At 48.1% G+C, this 17,172-nt stretch overlaps 8 protein-coding genes across 8 annotated transcripts; 2 read left to right on the plus strand and 6 right to left on the minus strand.

The window, feature by feature from the left end:
• Window positions 1-10: 10 nt before the first annotated feature.
• DEU56DRAFT_727899 (uncharacterized protein) lies at window positions 11-3,283 on the minus strand (the record flags this gene model as incomplete). The annotated part of the gene is made up of 12 exons (XM_041348014.1): window positions 11-127; window positions 174-213; window positions 264-380; window positions 431-633; window positions 684-1,070; window positions 1,119-1,307; window positions 1,356-1,400; window positions 1,450-1,461; window positions 1,511-1,885; window positions 1,935-2,050; window positions 2,102-2,784; window positions 2,973-3,283. The coding sequence occupies 12 exons, from the start codon at window positions 3,281-3,283 to the stop codon at window positions 11-13; spliced, it is 2,595 nt and encodes an 864-aa protein (XP_041213244.1).
• A 622-nt stretch (window positions 3,284-3,905) lies between these two features.
• On the minus strand, window positions 3,906-5,918 carry DEU56DRAFT_778058 (DHHC palmitoyltransferase-domain-containing protein). The gene is made up of 8 exons (XM_041351809.1): window positions 5,594-5,918; window positions 5,174-5,539; window positions 5,091-5,125; window positions 4,915-5,037; window positions 4,760-4,860; window positions 4,456-4,707; window positions 4,216-4,397; window positions 3,906-4,166 (listed from the first exon to the last, which is right to left on the minus strand). The coding sequence occupies exons 1-7, from the start codon at window positions 5,715-5,717 to the stop codon at window positions 4,310-4,312; spliced, it is 1,089 nt and encodes a 362-aa protein (XP_041213245.1). The 5' UTR covers window positions 5,718-5,918; the 3' UTR covers window positions 3,906-4,166; window positions 4,216-4,309.
• Window positions 5,919-6,335: 417 nt separating this feature from the next.
• On the minus strand, window positions 6,336-7,436 carry DEU56DRAFT_778066 (uncharacterized protein; the record flags this gene model as incomplete). The annotated part of the gene is made up of 5 exons (XM_041351810.1): window positions 7,040-7,436; window positions 6,941-6,986; window positions 6,840-6,889; window positions 6,632-6,736; window positions 6,336-6,571 (listed from the first exon to the last, which is right to left on the minus strand). Coding segments are annotated over exons 1-5 (467 nt in total), but the record flags the coding sequence as incomplete, so codon positions are not given.
• DEU56DRAFT_778075 (uncharacterized protein) lies at window positions 7,437-8,787 on the minus strand. The gene is made up of 5 exons (XM_041351811.1): window positions 8,582-8,787; window positions 8,480-8,535; window positions 8,361-8,424; window positions 8,253-8,309; window positions 7,437-8,200 (listed from the first exon to the last, which is right to left on the minus strand). Exons 1-5 carry the CDS (start codon window positions 8,583-8,585, stop codon window positions 7,557-7,559), a joined length of 825 nt encoding a protein of 274 aa, XP_041213247.1. The 5' UTR covers window positions 8,586-8,787; the 3' UTR covers window positions 7,437-7,556.
• Window positions 8,788-9,559: 772 nt separating this feature from the next.
• DEU56DRAFT_970592 (cytochrome P450) lies at window positions 9,560-11,894 on the plus strand (the record flags this gene model as incomplete). Its single annotated transcript, XM_041359435.1, has 12 exons — window positions 9,560-9,904; window positions 9,954-9,997; window positions 10,058-10,139; window positions 10,193-10,263; window positions 10,319-10,333; window positions 10,384-10,685; window positions 10,737-10,795; window positions 10,844-10,883; window positions 10,937-10,947; window positions 10,999-11,175; window positions 11,227-11,520; window positions 11,569-11,894. 12 exons carry the CDS (start codon window positions 9,560-9,562, stop codon window positions 11,719-11,721), a joined length of 1,593 nt encoding a protein of 530 aa, XP_041213248.1. The 3' UTR covers window positions 11,722-11,894.
• A 437-nt stretch (window positions 11,895-12,331) lies between these two features.
• On the minus strand, window positions 12,332-14,496 carry DEU56DRAFT_908320 (cytochrome P450; the record flags this gene model as incomplete). The annotated part of the gene is made up of 12 exons (XM_041356983.1): window positions 12,332-12,484; window positions 12,533-12,826; window positions 12,879-13,055; window positions 13,107-13,117; window positions 13,171-13,210; window positions 13,259-13,317; window positions 13,369-13,676; window positions 13,727-13,741; window positions 13,798-13,868; window positions 13,922-14,003; window positions 14,059-14,102; window positions 14,152-14,496. 12 exons carry the CDS (start codon window positions 14,494-14,496, stop codon window positions 12,332-12,334), a joined length of 1,599 nt encoding a protein of 532 aa, XP_041213249.1.
• A 729-nt stretch (window positions 14,497-15,225) lies between these two features.
• On the plus strand, window positions 15,226-16,380 carry DEU56DRAFT_960409 (uncharacterized protein; the record flags this gene model as incomplete). The annotated part of the gene is made up of 3 exons (XM_041359316.1): window positions 15,226-15,529; window positions 15,577-16,136; window positions 16,189-16,380. 3 exons carry the CDS (start codon window positions 15,226-15,228, stop codon window positions 16,249-16,251), a joined length of 927 nt encoding a protein of 308 aa, XP_041213250.1. The 3' UTR covers window positions 16,252-16,380.
• On the minus strand, window positions 16,048-17,151 carry DEU56DRAFT_778103 (flavoprotein). The gene is made up of 5 exons (XM_041351812.1): window positions 17,008-17,151; window positions 16,837-16,950; window positions 16,655-16,783; window positions 16,431-16,602; window positions 16,048-16,373 (listed from the first exon to the last, which is right to left on the minus strand). The coding sequence occupies exons 1-5, from the start codon at window positions 17,128-17,130 to the stop codon at window positions 16,288-16,290; spliced, it is 624 nt and encodes a 207-aa protein (XP_041213251.1). The 5' UTR covers window positions 17,131-17,151; the 3' UTR covers window positions 16,048-16,287.
• Window positions 17,152-17,172: the final 21 nt, after the last annotated feature.

The following is a 17,172-nucleotide window of genomic DNA, read 5'->3' on the forward strand; positions in this document are numbered from 1 at the left end:
GATGTTTGCTTCACACGTCGTAAGCAATTCTGGCGCTCGTCCAAGAGTAGGGGTAGTTCCGCTGGTACCAATTGCGTACACTGCTCCTTTCAGCAATGCGGGGAATGGTCACGTATGATCCTCCGATCTGATGAATGTAAGTTAATGTGGATGAAAACTGGTGCAGCACATACCACCACTTGGTGAGATTGGTCGAAGAAATCAGCAGAATACCTGAGTGAGGTACATTAATGAGCTGTTATACGAGAATCAATCATAGTTACCCCGGATACAAGGTCGATGGTACGAAACCATCATACTTGTCAAAGACAGTGGAAGTCCACTCCCACACCCCTCCATTGTGTCCTTTCCCATCGTGCTTGCTTCCGCCGGTAGTGGCCCTGGTATGAAATGATTATTACGCTCAACATCCACGAGAAGGCATACGTACGGAACGGGATGCCAGTTCCTAAATCCGACGTTGGCGCCCCCTTCATACCCAGAAGAGAATTTGTTGAGGAAGACCCTCAGTTCCGGTTCGGTCGGGATGCGTCCGCCTTTGACACTCGCATACACTGAAAGATTATTGTAGCAAGTAAGGACCGGCCAGTCCCAGCCGATCTTGATGGGAACTGGGCCATACAGCGTCCGCACCTGCAGAACGTTTGGGATTAAACGCGGAAGCTAGATGGATACACACTTACACAGGTATCTCCGTTACAATCCTCCCAACTTGCAGGGAACTTGACTTTACCTTGCCCAGCACCCTTGTAAAACTCATAAAAATCTCCGTTTGTCACCGGTCGCCACTCCATACGAAACGCTTTAACTTCAGCCTCCCGACTGGGGCTCTCATTGTCCCACCCAAAGATGTGACCAGCGACATCATAGCGTTTTGCAGGATCGGTGTCCTCTTCTTCAATGTCGTCAATACCAAACGTAACAGTTGAAGGGCCTATTTCAACGGTCGCTACAGCAGGCTTGGGTGCTGTTTGCCAATGCGCTGCAAGACTCTCCCAATGGGGAGGAGAAAAGTCGGGCGGAGGAATCGTTCCTGTCCCTGCACGCTGAACTAGCATATACAAAAGCGTCTTGAAGTAACCTCAGCATATAACCAACTTCCCAAGAGCCAACGTTACCTCGGCATGAAAACCTTCATGCTCGAACGTCATGAACAGGACACGAGCCACCTTCCTAGTCAAGGGAATCTTGCCTTCAGCGATATCACTGTAAACCTTCCTAAGGCGATCCCTGGTACGGTTTCGGAAGGCCAAAATACTGTGAATTGAGGGCCAATCATCATCTTTCGTAGGAACCATTGAATGAGGCTATGGATAACATTAGGCTGGACCAATGAGTGGAACGATAGGGCGCACATGGTTGCATTGAGTCGGGTCGTCGACAATGGGGTCAATGCCTCTCTACAATCAAATTTAGCGTACCTATTCTTGGGAAATAATTGCTTTGTACCTCAAAAATGTGCTGCAAATAAGGTATAAGTCGCCGATCATGTCTTGTGAATGGGACTGACCTTGAACTCCTGAGGATCGGTATGGGGTTCGTCAAGCAGACGAGATAGGTGAATGTCAAGAAAGGTTGGGATGTGACCGAGATAGAACAGACAGATGTGCCTCAAATCAATCGGCTTCTGGAAAAGCATTGCAGGGGGTATCATGCGCAGCGTGATGAGGTCCCAAACAGTCCACATGTTGCTCCAGTCTTCTATCGAGGGAATACCGAACTTGGAAATGTGGCCAGACACCGCCGATGGCGAGTCAAGCAACGGAAATACGATAGGCGGGCGTTCTAAGAGCCAAAGTGAGTAACGTCTCGTATTGTCCATCCATCGCTGGATAGGCCGCAGATTGGCCTCAGTGAATAGCGTGTATGCATCGCTTTCCGAGAACTAAATTCGTTACTCGTGAATTATCCCCAATCCAATGTGTGCAACATACTTTATGCGATATTTCCATGCTTACAAGTTCACCCTCCAAAAACTGGATCGACTTGGGCGCCATCGGGGGGTTGATGCTATGCGTCCGGGTACACCTATAATATGCTTCATGACGACCTAAAACGCTGTTCGGATTGACCTTTAATCGCATTGATAAGGGGTGCTTACGTTTGAGTTCGTTGTACGTATTTACGTATTCCCAATTTTCTACCGTGAACGTGGACTCGTCTCCGAGTGCCCTCCCAGCGGACTTCAACCCATTCAGTATAAAACGTCGAGTGTGACCCTGAGGGTCATTGTACGCCAGTTCAATCTCCTCGCGACCATTATCATGATCCAACCCAAGAAGAAGTGTATCCTTACCGGGCTCCAATGGCAACGCCCGCAGAAATTCGGCATCTTCTCCGCGCTTGAAGTTGCCTAGCGAGGAGCCAAGGAAGAGCAAATGTAAGGGAGGCTGACTATTGCCTGGTGTGGACGGAGAAGTAATCTCAGTGTCTGTCGAGTCAGGAAATGAAGAGCCTGTCGAGGTTGGAGAGGAGTCCCGGTGAATGCTATCGAGCTTGTAAGATCCAAACGATAGTCGCGAAGCACCGTCCGCAAAACAAGTCTCTTGAAGACCGCCTTCCTCGATGAATTTGATTCCAGCTTCGTACGTTCCAAGCATGCCCTTCGTCTCGACTTTGCCGACAAGCATAGAACCAACTGCAGACTCGCGAAGCCCCGTCAAAGTACGCTTGAGCTCACGTTCTTCAAGATCAAGAGCGTAGTATGTTATGGGGACAACAGGCGGGGCGATAGGAATGAGACTAGCAAGCGCGTTAAGGATGTGGGAAGTCTTGCGCAATGCGCTACACATAAGAAGAAACTCGGCATCAGCAGTTGTTTCGATGGAATGCGACGTTTTAATGCCTTGCGCCAGGACAAAGCATATTGCGACCGCGTGCCATTTCATCAGATGTACATTATGTCATCGCAGCAGACAGGACGCGCGGGACGAAGCAGCAGATGAAAGTACCCGGTCAAAAAAAAAACTCACCCAGCGCCGAGCTCAAGCACGACCTCTCCTGAAATAACACCTGCAGTACCCTGGTGCATAACATCCACGATTTGGCTCGCGTAGTCTCGGAGAATTTGCTCTTCCGCGCCAAACAAATAATATTCCGGAGCCTGAGTGGTAATATTGTCGTATAGCCTCAAGCCGTGCTCGTCATATAGAATCATGGTGGGCAAGGTCCTCTCATTTGTGGCAGCCATGAGTCCTCTGATGATCTGCGACTGGATATCATTGGCGTGACTGGGAGTGTGCTTGTCATGGAGCCGAACATCGACGATCTGAAGAGTGCTCATGATATCGCACTGTGAGCGGAATGACCTCCTTGGAAAATGGCCGTTGACGATCTGGAGGACTAGGGATTCCATGAGCCATCCTCTTTATAAGTCTGATACAGGGGTTCGAATGATTTGCGTTGATTATATAATCATTGTCTTGGGGACCAAATCCAAGGAATGCAACACACCGTCCTGCTCCGAGGGCCACTAGACCATACCATAAGTATGCATGAGAGAACCTCATGAGCTGACGGAGTGATAAAAGATGGTAAACCATGCACCTTCACGCTTCGCCGGGAGGCATTTCCCCGTTCCGACTGATATAAATTCGGCGATCATTGACCTTCAGAATGAGTAGCCATACCTACCTGATTCTCTCTGTTTCTCCATCATTTCGCCTGTCAAATAGCCGACTTGCTGGCACGATGCCCGACTTCGGGAACATGCCGCAAGTCAGCGATCGTTTGTGCGTTGAATTGATGACATCCATAAAACCATTGATGTGAAATCACTGGTTCAGTAGTCCAACATACATGCTTCATGAACCGTCAGCGAGCCAATGTCACCCAAGGCCACACAGGCGCGCCACTTACCTTCATAATTTTGAAGATATAACTTATCACACAGAAAAAATCCAAAGATAACGTGTGAGGCGCAGAATTGTCCAACAGCGACACAAGCTGAAATATGGCTTACATAAGTGTAATAGGCACCTCAGTAAAAGGCTTGAAAGAGGACCTTAACTTCCAGGTAGAAATGTGTAGATATATCAAGGAAGGGTATCACCTGCAGAATACAGACTCGGCCGAAGTTTTTTGGACAGATCATAATCCAGGTTTTCGTGCCGAAGTTGATTTATTCTGCAGCGCGTTAATCCAGCATTAAATAACGTCCACGAACACTATCATATTTTAGTACTCATCGATCATAGAAACACTGGATGGGCTTACCTTGTCTGCTTACTGTACTTCCATTCTCACGGAAGTACATCAGGTTGTAATAACATTAAGCATCATATATACCGAGGCGCCCAGCAATTCTATTTCAAGCCTCCTTCTCGAGGCGGGCCGCGAGCTGCGACAGCATCTCCTGCGAGCGTGGATTACGTGGAAACGACCGCCCATCACCATTCCTGCATGGATCCTCTCGTTGAGTTTGGCAAGGAAAGGTGGTACATAAAAACGACTTACCCAGAGCCGCCAATAATAAGAAGAATAATCCACCCCCGCGGCTTGCTCCATCCGAAAACTTGCGCCCAGTTCCTTCGCCACCCGACATCGTACATGCGTACGAACCTATGTGCCTCACGGACCACTCTGCGTTGGTTGTATGATAACTCTTCCTCCATTGGAGGATCAGACAACTTCATGGACGCGGGCAACGCAGGAATATATCTCAATAACAAGAATGGTGACAGGGCTTCGACAGTAGTTTGGTTAGTGCTATTTTGCGATTAGTGCACAGAATAAGCATTAAAGTTGTGCGTTCACATACGTGATGAGGTAGATGTGGTATACCCAGAAGGAACCGACAACCAGAGTAAATATTACGCCAGCAGCAGCGAGTAACAATTCATGAACGGGGGTGGCCTGGTCCTGAACAACCATATAAGTCTCAGAGAGTCAGCAAGCGCATTCAAAACTCCTTACTGGAACCCGAAGTGGGTTATTAAAAGACCACCAGAATGCGGAAATAGATATGGTAGCAATATATGCGGAGAAAGCGGTGATGCAGGTCAAGAAGTGAACAAATGCTGGGTATGTTCTATAACCCTGAAAACGAGACGTTATAGATGGATATACAGCAGGCTTAATCTACTACTCACGATACATTTAGCTCCAAGCCAAGGACAATGATGATCTAGTATGGTAAGCCTGCAACGTAGCTGCCTGAAGTGTATAAGCTCACCCATCTTCAACACACAACGACCACAGATGCTGCAATGGTGTGCGCGCTCCGGTTTGGGTACCCAACATTTCCGACAAAACTTGTCAGGACTACATTCGTCGTCGGCATTCCCCATGGTCATCAAAGCTTCCGTGAGGCCCATATCTTCACGCTGTTGGGTAGAATCCTGGTCGGAAGCGTTAAAGTATACTGGACCGGGATCACGAACTACGCAAACCATCAAGGAAGCAAAGGCGAAGAATTCAAGGGTATAAAGTATCAAGAAATGGATAATGAAGGCGACGGTCTTGTCCAATGTGAAAAGATAGTGGTTTGTGAGAATGATGAGCAACGAAGGATGGGGAGCCAACATGAGGACAAGTAGCACTGTGGATGTTTTGAGTGCGTCAACGAGGGTAGTCGCGCGATGCGAGGACGTACAACATAGTGGCAGGTAATGATACCAAGTTCTTTGAACCTCCGAATCAAAATCCTCGTGTTTGAGGGAAGTGTCTTGTCCCGAGGTATCTACCTCAAAGGAGAGTAAAGGGTGAGGCCGTGGCATATGAAACAAATGGCTGGAGGTTGTCCACAAACTTGGTCGTTGTGCTGCAGCAGCTGCACCTAGCTTCAGACGGCAGTAACTAAGGGTATTTATCAATGCAGAAAATGTAGTGGTCCAAGGAATATGAATGAAAGAAGGAACAACGTGAAGAGCTCAAAAGCTCAAGGCTGTGGCAGGATCTGTCACCGACTAGTAGTATCAAGGATTCAGATGATATTGCACTGCCACCGGTAGTATTATAATATTAACTGTCATGATCATGGTAGGGACTACAACCGCTGGCTAGCCAATGCACACTGCACAGGTACTTGTGGAGGGCAGGAGCATCTTCCATGACAGGACCAAATACCTCAACGACGTTCATGCACACGCTGGCAGCGCCAGGCATGATGCTAAAACCCCGTCTTACGAATCGCCCAGTCTAATCACAAATACCCTCAAGTACTAGGAGGCTGGTCACTTGTGCCAAGGTCATAGATGTGCCTGGTTGTGCCAAGTGCAACCTGGTACATAGCCCAGCTCGAGGGCGATGCTGGTGTTATCCGACCTGTGTTATCCCTGGTTTCAACAACATATATGACCTCCTCGTATGTGACTGCTAAACACAAGTTTAAGTATTTTTATTACACTCGTACTTCATGTGAAATTTAAATAAATTTGAGCTCACATCAAACAGAAAATCGACAAAGAAAAATAAAAACTTGGTCAACAAGGAGTTAGATCTGGCCGGTGTCACCCGGGCCTATGCTCTAGTTAGTTAGTCTCAGCAGAGGTGGATGCTGTAGTTCCACTGCCAAACTGCATGCTTTCGGCATCATAAACGGTGTAAAAGCGCTGAAGCCAGCTAAATCCGTCTGAAATGGATGCAGGACGCTTGTAAGGAACGACCGACAGCAGCGTATTTTGGCACGTACTGATGAAATCCATCCCAGCCCCGATTTGTGTACCAAGGTCTTGTACAATGAGATAAATCTTGTCCTTCTGTCTCCTTCGAGGGTGTTCAGTCCACGCGGCCAGATCTGAGCGTTACGGGTCAATTCATAGGTGACCTATTCCAACGGATTAATCAGAGGTTTGTCATCCGAGAGCAGCTACTTACACCGCCGATCTTGAAATACAAACTTTTAAGATTTTCGTACTGTTTCTCCGTGACGGTGAGAAGTTTTGTGGCCCTGTTCCACATAAATCAATAGGACATCAGTGGTTCATCGAGCTAAACTCACTCGTCGTAAAGACCACCAGTTTTCTTCTTATAGGCCTCGAAAGCCTCTACGCGCTCAGGTGAGTATCAAATACTTATCACAATGGATCTGTGTGCATACCAGTGGCAAACGAGGAATCCCGTGCTGAGAGTGCAAGTTGTCGGTAACAGTAGGCACCTCCAACATGCCATCCACATCTCCGTGTGTAAGGTCTACAGGACCGAGGCTGCGAAGAGATCGATACCATCGATTGTTGATTTTCAGACCAAGACCTACCCCAAGATACCATCGATATTTTCGAAGTACTTGAGTCCTGTCACAGATTTAGCTACACCATACTCAGATGTCGTGGGTCAAACGGACGACATGCAGCACACGAAAAAAGATCATTCTTACGGAAGAGGAAGGTTGAAGAGATATCAGAGTAGGAAAACAACTCCATGGAGGGGCAACCAGCCTTCGAGAAGGCTGCGGAACCAATCGCCCTTGAGCAAGATGGATATCGACTGATACTCGCATAAAAGCGGAGGAAGAGTTTGTATCATGTACGCCACATCTCCTGACGACAACCTGGGATCATAAGTTATCACGGACATTCTATCGTACACTAGATCAACATCAACATAAGTAGCAGCAGTTATCTGACCTTGCATACAACCCATCTCCCCACTGCCCCTTCCCTCGGCCGAAGGTGACCATCTCGACACCGCCCATCCATCCACTCCTCCAAAGAAAGACCCGATGTAGAAGCCTGCTTGCTTGAAAGCATTAGGTACTTGACCATCCAAGTCCGGGTCTCTTCTGAAGCTGATATCTCCCGATATGCACTGCGTAGCACCACCCACGCCTTATTCCTCGCTTTACTTCTCAGCCGTTCCACGAGCGCGTGCACCGCATCTTGCGATAGACGATCCAAAGGATCGTATGTCTCATCAGATGATTTTGATACAGTGAGGAAATGTCTGTATACGTCGTGCCGTGAAAGCGCTTCAAACCTAATTTGGTTGAGGGTACGGAGACTCGTTGCTAGATTTGATATCCACGTATACGCTTCCGATGTCCTACTAAACATGTTGGGCGAGAGGCACGAAAGATGTTCAAAGTAGGTTTTTTGCGATGGATATCCGGCGATCAGGTGGTGGAGGAGCGATATGAGCACGGAGCTGATTAGAGGCTGGATTGATGCGGAGGTGTAGAGTTCTGGGAGGAGGTGCGAGAGAATAGAAGATGTCTGAATTGGGGAGTCGAATAGCGATGAGAGGCAAAGAGAAGTTTCGTACACTGCAAGATATCTAGATAATGAGGATATTGATACGAGATCGAATCAACGTACCTTCGATTGCAAAGGCATCACTCCGCTTGGACGCGAAGATTCCTTCTCTAAGTTTTCCTATCCAGCAAAGTTTGGAATATGTTCTTGATTAAGGAACGTAGGACTCACTAAATAGGATCAAAATGTTCTCCTGCCCATCCTTCGTCTGTTTCTCTGTCCAGAACTTGTGTAACTGTGATCTGCATGAAACCTCATCCCGAATGCCATCATGCACACCCAGTGCCCACCTTCTCACTCACAAACACTCTGTACTGCTCTTGCACCTTGAAATCCTTCAAGCTAGCTAATAAATGTAAGTTCGAAGAATGAGCCGAGGAATTTGATCTCACGCATCCCCGCCTTTCTCGAGCCCACTGCTCCGGCTGACTGATGCAATGTATTCCATTTGTGTATGAGGGGCAGCACCTGCTTTTGAATCTTTAACTTGGAGAGAAGTGTTCACCCTCCCACGAGCATGCGGTTGCCCCCGCGTGCGGCCCCTGGCACTTCCACGGGCTGCTCTCATGGTAGTGGCGTTAGTGGGAGAAAGACTCAGGAAGTCTTAATTTCGCGAGAAAGGTTGTTCGTTTGCACTTGTTTACCAGCGGCCTTAGATCCAAACAAACTGCGACAACTCCAATACCATTTTTACTAGTACTACTTACTACTAGTAGTTGCTTTCCGACAGTTCTACCGGGAGGATATCCGAGCCATATCTGCTCAAACCAGCCAGGTGACAGCTTGGTGCAATTATGTGTTTTGAACGGAAACGAGTGGCTGGTGTCGCAAACGACGGGCGCTGTTTCAAAATCATCCGCGTTGTAACGTTAACCCGCACTGTACGGTATCCCCAGGACTGAGTTGCCGTTGCCAGGTGCTGAGCTTAACGCGTGAGGGGGTGATTAAATCACCACGGCGCGATCTTGACGTTGCTTATCTCCGGTAAGACTGCATACCTATAACATTAACATAGCCAAATCTACCATGACATCGTGTTTCAGTTGGAATGGGTCTCCATTTGCAGTACGGCATTTTCTTCGTCTTGCAGACTGACTAGTTCATTCAAGTGCGCGACACTTATGATCTGACACAAGTTTCAGCTTTTACAAGTAATGACTGCTGACGATGCCGGGGGGCGAACACTTCCGGAGTCGATAGTCCTCAGGTTCCATGTTCAAAGCGCAAGCCGGTGGACATCGTAATCATGATACCGCCACCACATGAGTGGCTATAAATCCCTCAATAGATTATGTGTCGAATCCATCTCAACAATGGAGACCTTTATGACTATCGCTATACTTGGCTCTTCATCAAGTCTCTGGACAACCATGCGTTCGGTCGGGGCACTCCATATCGTTTGTTCATTTGTAGCACTGTGGACTTCTGTCAATGCGATAAGGGCACTTCGCTGGCGATTCAAGACGACTCAACTCCGGGGTCCACCTCGTACCAGCTTCCTATATGGCGTTTCGAACGACCTCGTCTCATCTAAAGACAGTGCTGCAATGTATGAACATTGGGCAAAGGAATACGGGGTAGCGTATATGATTCCGGCGGTCCTTGGACAGACTAGAATCGTGCTCAGTGACCCGAGGGCCATTGCGCATTTTTATGCGCGAGAGTCATGGACCTATGTGCAGACGCCCCTTACTTTGGCACTGCTAGAGTCCGTGGTATGTTGATGCCCTCTTCTGATATCGTCTATCTGATGTCTCTTGGCAGGCCGGCAGAGGGATAATGTCGTCTCAGGGCGAGAGTCACAGGAGGTAGTCTTCAGTTCAGTTCTTGTCCTCATGCCAGAGGCTGATCAAGTACTTGGAAATCAGGCAGCGCAAGGCCCTTACTCCAGCGTTTAGTCATGCAGCCGTTCGGAAACTCACATCAGTGTTTTATGATTCAGCATACAAGGTAAGAATCTGCAATCTAAGAAATGAGAGATATCCGAGCTTGAAACTCTCCAGGTCAAGAATGCATGGGATACCGATCTACAATCGAGCAAAGATGGAAATACTATCATTGAGGTTCAAAACTGGTGCGTAGCTTTTTTGGCATGAAAATTTCGCACTCCTCATCAAACCGACTTCAAGGATGAATCACGTCGCGTAAGTGATATATTTTTGCCCTTCAAGAATCGAAAATGACACAACACCAGTTTGGATACGATTGGCATCGCTGGTTTCTCCCATGATTTTGGCTCACTCGACGGAAAGCATGCCAGCGTTACAGAAGTGTTTGATACTTTCGGAAACAACCCACCCTCAGCAGCGAACCAAGCCATTTCCCTGCTTGCGTCGGCGTTTCCCATCATTACCAAGATCCCCTCTAAGCGGACTAAGCTGATCAAGAAACTCAACGTAACTATGGGTGAAATATCTAAGGACTTGTTGATTCGCAGTCGCCAGGAAAAGGATGTGAGCGAGAGGGACGAGGAGAAGTCCATCATTGGATTGTTAAGTACGCTATCCAAGAGATCCATTGTCATCCCTTGATTGACGCAATGATCAGTTAAATCCGAAAGCCAGGGTGCCGAGCTCCATATGTCCGAGGAGGAGGTAGTTTCTCAGGTCCGTGGAGAGTTTTACAGCCATTATTTGCAAGCTGACGTCCCGCAGATGAAAGTCTTGGTTCTCGCGGGTTACGAGACGACGTCGGGTGAGTTGATTTCTTGCCCGCTGCTATCAAATTGACTGACGCTTCGTTGGCAGTCAGTCTTACGGTAGGTCTGCTGTCTAATAACGTCTGTGCTCCCTACTTATGTGGTGATCAGTGGGCGCTGATCGAGCTATCGCAACACCCCGATGCCCAAACGAGACTCAGAGAGGAATTGCTTGAGTTTGGTGCTGATCCGACATACGATCAATTAAAGGCCAATCTCCCATACTTGGATGCGGTTGTCCATGAAGTTCTACGACTGCATCCTGCGGTACCCGAGTTTACTCGTCTTGTGAGTGCGCCTGCCTACGTGCGGATAGATACCCTGACAGTAAATCTATAGGCAGCTGCAAATGACGTTATTCCCTTGAGCGAATCTGTGTGCACCGCGTCCGGGGAAATGACGGATGATATATCTGTAGCGAAGGGGACGTTGATCACGATATCAGTCGCGGCGATCAATCGCTCTTTGGCCATCTGGGGACCTGACGCAAAGGAATTCAATCCTGACCGTTGGCTGACAGAAGAAGGCATCAGTGGGAAGGCCAAGGAAGTCCAAGGTCACAGGCATCTGCTGACATTTGTCGACGGCCCGAGGACGTGTCTTGGAAAAGATTTTGCAATTGCAGAATTCAAGGTGATTTATACGAATCAGCTAGTGTCGACCTTACTCACTGCGACATAGACGGTTTTGTCGGTTCTGGTGAAGAACTTCGTGTTTGAAATGCGGGATGGACCGAATGCTCAAGTTGAGATTGCGAGGGGGCTTTTACCTCGCCCGCGGGTTGTTGGAGAGGATAGTATTGGAGTGCCTTTGAGAGTTCGTCGGTATGAATAATTGGTTGCGTTGCACTGGTGGGTTGAAATATTTTCCATTTAAGTTATTCGAGGCCTGAACTAGATAGATGAGCGAGCTCCGTATAATATGGGTTCTGTATAGTTCAGTATGCATTGCAAGGCTCACGATGAAATACAGAGCGAAGTTCATACGCTCAGAATGACAACTATTTCGACTTTGACTACTCGGAACCTTTCCAATGCTCGATGTCGATGGCATTTTTTTCTCCACCAATGCTGAAGTTTGGAAGTCTACGAAAATGAATTACACAGATTTCGAGACAATTTATCACTTGCGCGGTGGAGGAAATTTGTGAATAAGGCGTGCACCTACCTTGTTTGAGCGGATATGGCTCGGAGATTCTGCCCGGTGAACTGCCAGCAAGCAACTAGTAAGTAAGACGAACAACTTACATCTCAAATTTACACTCGTTATGGCTTGCTAGCCTATATGAATACTTAAAAGTTTGATTTCGTGTCAAATAAACTGATCCGGCCGTATATCTTATCGTCTCGGGGACTAACGGCCTAGACACAAGATTGGTGACTGCGATATATAACCCATTTAGATAAACCTTTCCATGAGTGGGTCCATCAGGATTCGCAACCAATCATTCATATCGACGAACTCTCAAAGGAACTCCAGTACCATCCTCTCCGACAACCCGCGGACGAGGTAAAAGCCCCCTCGCAATCTCAAGTTGAGATTTCGGTCCATCCCGCATTTCAAACACGAAGTTCTTCACCAGAACTGACAAAACCGTCTATGTCACAGTGAGTAAGGTTGACATTAGCTGAATCGTAGAAATTACCTTGAATTCTGCAATTGCAAAGTCTTTTCCAAGACACGTCCTCGGGCCGTCGACAAATGTCAATAGATGCCTATGACCTTGGACTTCCTTGGCCTTCCCGCTGATGCCTTCTTCTGCCAGCCAACGGTCAGGCTTGAATTCCTTTGCATCAGGTCCCCATATGGCCAAAGAGCGATTGATTGCCCCGATTGAAATCACGATCACCGTCCCCTTCGCTACAGATATGTTGTCTGTCATTTCCCCAGACGCATTGCACACAGGTTCACTCAAGGGAATAACATCATCTGCGGCTGCCTGTAGATCTACTGTCAGGGTCTCTACTCGCGTGTAGACTCGCCGTACTCACAATGCGACTGGCCTCAGGTACCGAAGGATGCAGTCGTAGAATTTCATGGACAACCGCATCCAAGTATGGGAGATTGGCCTTTAATTGATCGTATGTCGGATCAGCACCAAACGCAAGCAATTCCTCTCTGAGTCTCGTTTGGACGTCGGGGTGTTGTGATAGCTTGATCAGCGCCCACTGATGATCACATAAGTAGCGAGCACAGACTTTATCAGACAGCAGACCTACCGTAAGACTGACTGTCAACGAAGCGTCAGCGGATTTAATAGCAGCGGACAAGAAATTAACCCACTCGCCGTCGTCTCGTAGCCCGCAACAAGCAAGACCCTCATCTGCTGGATGTCAGCTTGCGAATAATGGCTGAAATACTCTCCACGGACCTGAGCAACCACTTCTTCCTCAGACATATGAAGCTCGGCATCCTGGCCTTCAGACTTGACTGATCATTGCGTCAATAAAGGGAATAAGACAAATCATGTGAAGTGCGTACGCAACAATCCAATGATGGACTTCTCCTCGTCTCTCTCACTCATATTCACATCCTTTTCCCGGCGACTGCGAATCAACAAGTCCTTAGATATTTCACCCATAGTTGTGTGAAGTTTCTTGGTCAGGTTCGTCCGCTTAGTGGGGATCTTGGTAATGATAGGAAATGCTGACCCGAGCATAAAAAGGACTCGGTTTACTGCTGAGGGAGGGTTGTTTCCGAAAGTATCAAACACTTCTGTAACGCTGGCATGCTTTCCATCGAGCGAGCCAAAATCATGGGAGAAACCAGCGATGCCAATCGTATCCAAACTGGTGTTGTGTCATTTTCGATTCCTGAAGGGCAAAAATATATCACTTACGCGACGTGATTCATCCTTGAAGTCGGTTTGATGAGGAGTGCGAAATTTTCATGCCCAACAAAGCTACGCACCATTTTTGAACTTCAATGATAGCATTCCCATCTTTGCTCAATTGCAGATCGGTGTCCCATGCATTCTTGACCTGTAGAGCTTCAAGCTCAGATATAGCGTATTTCTTAGATTGCAAATCCTTACCTTGTATGCTGAATCATAGAACACTGATGTGAGTTTCCGAATAGCCGCATTACTAAACGCTGGAGTAAGGGCCTTCCGCTGCCTGATTCACAAGTACTCGATCAGCCTCTGGCACGAGGACAAGAACCGATGACTACCTCCTGTGACTCTCGCCCTGAGACCATAGTACCCCTCTGCCAACCTGCCAAGAGACATCAGAGAGACAATATCAGAAAAGAGCATTAACCTACCAAGGACTCTATCAGCGCCAAAGAAAGGGGCGTCTGCACATAGGTCCATGACTCTCGTGCAAAAAAATGCGCAATGGCCCTTGGGTCACTGAGTACGAGTCTAGTTTTTCCAAGGACCGCCGGAATCATATATACTACCCCATATTCTTCTGTCCATTGTTCATACATTGCAGCGTTGTTGTCAGATGAGACGAGGTCGCGCGAAACGCCATATAGGAAGCTGGTACGAGGTGGACCCCGGAGTTGAGTCGTCTTGAATCGCCAGCGAAGTGCCCTTATCACATTGACAAAAGTCCACAGTGCTGCGAACGAACAGACGGCGTTGAATGCGCCAACCGAACGCATGGTTGTCCAGAGACTCGATAAAGAGCCAAGTATAGCGAAAGTCTTCATTGTTGAGATGAATTCAACATGTGATCTATTAGGAGATTTATAGCCACTTCTGTAGCGGCATCATGATTACGATAATCACTGGCAGCGGCTCGCGCAGCCGCTATGACTCGGAATATCAACTGCGGAAGAGTTTGCCACCCGACATCGTCAGCAGTGGTTATTTATAGAAGCCGAAACTTGTGCCAGATTTGCGCAGTACTGGCACCTGTGTGAACAAACTAATCAGTCTGCAAGACGAAGAAGATACGTACTGCGAATGGTTGCAGGTACGCAGTCTTACGAGAAATAAGCAATGTAAAGATTGCGCCGTGGTGACTCAAATCACCCTCATGCTTCAAGCTTCGAGGTCAGTATGTACCTGGCCACGGGCAAGTCAGTCACAGTGCTCCTGGGGATAGTGCGGGTTACAAAGCGGATGATTTTGAAAACAGCACCCCTCGTTTGTTACGCCAGCCGCACGTTTCCGTCCAAAACACATAATTCTACCAGGCTGTCACCCAGCTCGTTTGAGCAGATATGAAATCCTGCCCGTTGGACTGCTAGCGAGCGGCTAGTAGTAGTAAGTAGTGAACGTTTGAACACTGAAAATGGCATTTGAGTTGTTGCAGTTTGTTTGGATCGAAGGCTGCTGGGCAAACAACTTATTTGCATGCATGGCGATCATAGTGGTGGTCGATGACAATGACCATAGAGCTACCCTTGGATACACCAGACAATGTTTCCCAAAAAATCGTGCATGTTACCCTGCCAGGTCCTCCAACAAGGGAAGAGATGCTCACGCACTACCCAGCCAAGTTCACATGGGACCAGCTTAAGGCCTTTGTGAATTCCGGGTACTTATATTCTATCGTCAACATGAACAAGACCAAAGACGCTGACTCTGCAACGTTACTAAGAAATCTCGGGCTGCTAAAGCGTGACAAGGCACTAGAAAAGAGATATGATGCATGGTCTCTAGTGATCGTGAAAGAGCACGGTTCAATGGGTGGGTAACGTGGAGTCAGGATGTAAAGATCGCTCAACGGCCTGAAGCGAACTACCTTTTCAACCACCGTCTCCAATGGGGACAGCCAGATACCCTTTCGCTCTTACCATCAGCACTTGATAGTCACACCAGACCTGAGGACGTATCCATCTCAGCCTCTAGGTCTAACCAGTCACTCCCACCATTTCCCCAGGACGTGCCTGAATATTTCAAAGTTGATATGCCGGTCGACTCAGAGTTGATCAGTATCATTCAGAACAGTTGGCCTTACTCTGTCCCTATCGAGATTGAACACACGCTCATCTGGTCGCGAGTGCCTATTTTCCATCCAGATCTCATCCCATCGGAAATCGATGCGCGGATTCAACAAGATGGGCTGTGCGGGTTTACGGGCAATGACGAGCCTCCACCCTCGCCGTCAACTCTGCCAGAATGTCTGCCTGCGCTGGCAGAGTGGGGAATCACCATGGAGAATTTAGTTCGCAGCCCCAAAAGCAGTCCAGAGATCGACGAGATGGTGAGGAATGCTGGAAGGGAAATAGACGGGTTCGTGAAACGGAGATGGGTAGAGAGCGAGTGGGAAACTGCATGGTTTGTCAATCCCCCAGTGAGTGAACGAGCCTGTGGTTGTGTTGTATCAGACGCTGAGCATTTTCCAGAGGCTACAAAGTGTTCGTGGACTAGCGCACATACACGTATTCGCGAAGAAGAAACACTTATAGATCAGATTAATATTAGACATAGAATACTCATCAGCTTTATGGTTGGATGTCTTTGCGAATGAGTTTCAATTCATCCACCACTATCTTCACGATATCGTGCCATTCTGTCATGGCACCGAGTCCTTTGAGAAAAGGTCATATTTTCTGGAATAGCAGGAATGGAAGCCAGAGTCACACACCAACGTCCCCGCATGCAAGATTCTTCCCAATCGGTCCAACGACTTGGTAACGCACAACATCCCGGATGACGCGCAGATGTTCCGCGGTGAGCGGATGCTCATACATGAGCGTATTCATCGCCGGGAATACGTAAGTCGGTGTCGTAGGTGCCAGCGCACGAAGCAGAGAGGTCTAAGCAAGAGGTTTTACATTGAATGTGATATGAACGCGCTGGGAAACATACAGCGAGATTGTCGCAGAGCCCGTGTGCAATCTTTGAGAGCGTATTTGCCGAGCAGGGAGCAACAAGGACGATGTCAGCCCACCTCCTCAACTCGATATGCAGGATTGGGTCTCCAATCTTGTATGACCCCTGTCACGGACATTAAGACGACCAAGCTCTTCTTGAAAAGCGCGTATATTCACCGACCACTCATCTTCATCTGTCCACACGCGTGCGCCTGCATTGACGACGTCCGCAGGGTCATAAAACGCGAGCGATTCCTTGGTCGCAACCACCTCTACTCTGACATTCTGAAACTATGTTGGCACGCCGTAAACATAAGCAGTGGCAGGATTCCAGGACGGGGGACAGACTTGAAGAAGCTCTGCGACGATGAGAGGAGCTTTTATAGATGCTACACTGCCAGTCGTTATAAGCAATACATGGTTGTGATCTGGGAGGCGCTCCGTTTCGGCAATAAATTGGCGAGTCACCATGGGTGAAACGTTGAACGTCTGAAAGTGAGGTTATCATTACAG

Source organism: Suillus clintonianus (assembly GCF_016758775.1).
Source record: "Suillus clintonianus strain FC179 chromosome Unknown DEU56scaffold_8, whole genome shotgun sequence".
Lineage (NCBI taxonomy): Eukaryota > Fungi > Basidiomycota > Agaricomycetes > Boletales > Suillaceae > Suillus > Suillus clintonianus.

What these genes read in the sequence shown, in the direction of transcription:
- DEU56DRAFT_778058 (XM_041351809.1), bottom strand. Translation starts at nt 5,717, where the DNA reads ATGCCACGGCCTCACCCTTTACTCTCCTTTGAGGTAGATACCTCGGGA. An exon ending in TCATTACCTGCCACTATGTT is followed by an intron (nt 5,540 to 5,593) that starts GTACGTCCTCGC and finishes AAACATCCACAG; the next exon opens with TGCTACTTGTCCTCATGTTG. An exon ending in TACCACATCTACCTCATCAC is followed by an intron (nt 4,708 to 4,759) that starts GTATGTGAACGC and finishes ATCGCAAAATAG; the next exon opens with CACTAACCAAACTACTGTCG.
- DEU56DRAFT_778075 (XM_041351811.1), bottom strand. An exon ending in GAGTGTTTGTGAGTGAGAAG is followed by an intron (nt 8,425 to 8,479) that starts GTGGGCACTGGG and finishes TGCAGATCACAG; the next exon opens with TTACACAAGTTCTGGACAGA. An exon ending in TGATGCCTTTGCAATCGAAG is followed by an intron (nt 8,201 to 8,252) that starts GTACGTTGATTC and finishes GATATCTTGCAG; the next exon opens with TGTACGAAACTTCTCTTTGC.
- DEU56DRAFT_778103 (XM_041351812.1), bottom strand. Translation starts at nt 17,130, where the DNA reads ATGGTGACTCGCCAATTTATTGCCGAAACGGAGCGCCTCCCAGATCAC. An exon ending in CAGATGAAGATGAGTGGTCG is followed by an intron (nt 16,784 to 16,836) that starts GTGAATATACGC and finishes TGTCCGTGACAG; the next exon opens with GGGTCATACAAGATTGGAGA. An exon ending in TCTTGCATGCGGGGACGTTG is followed by an intron (nt 16,374 to 16,430) that starts GTGTGTGACTCT and finishes CTTTTCTCAAAG; the next exon opens with GACTCGGTGCCATGACAGAA.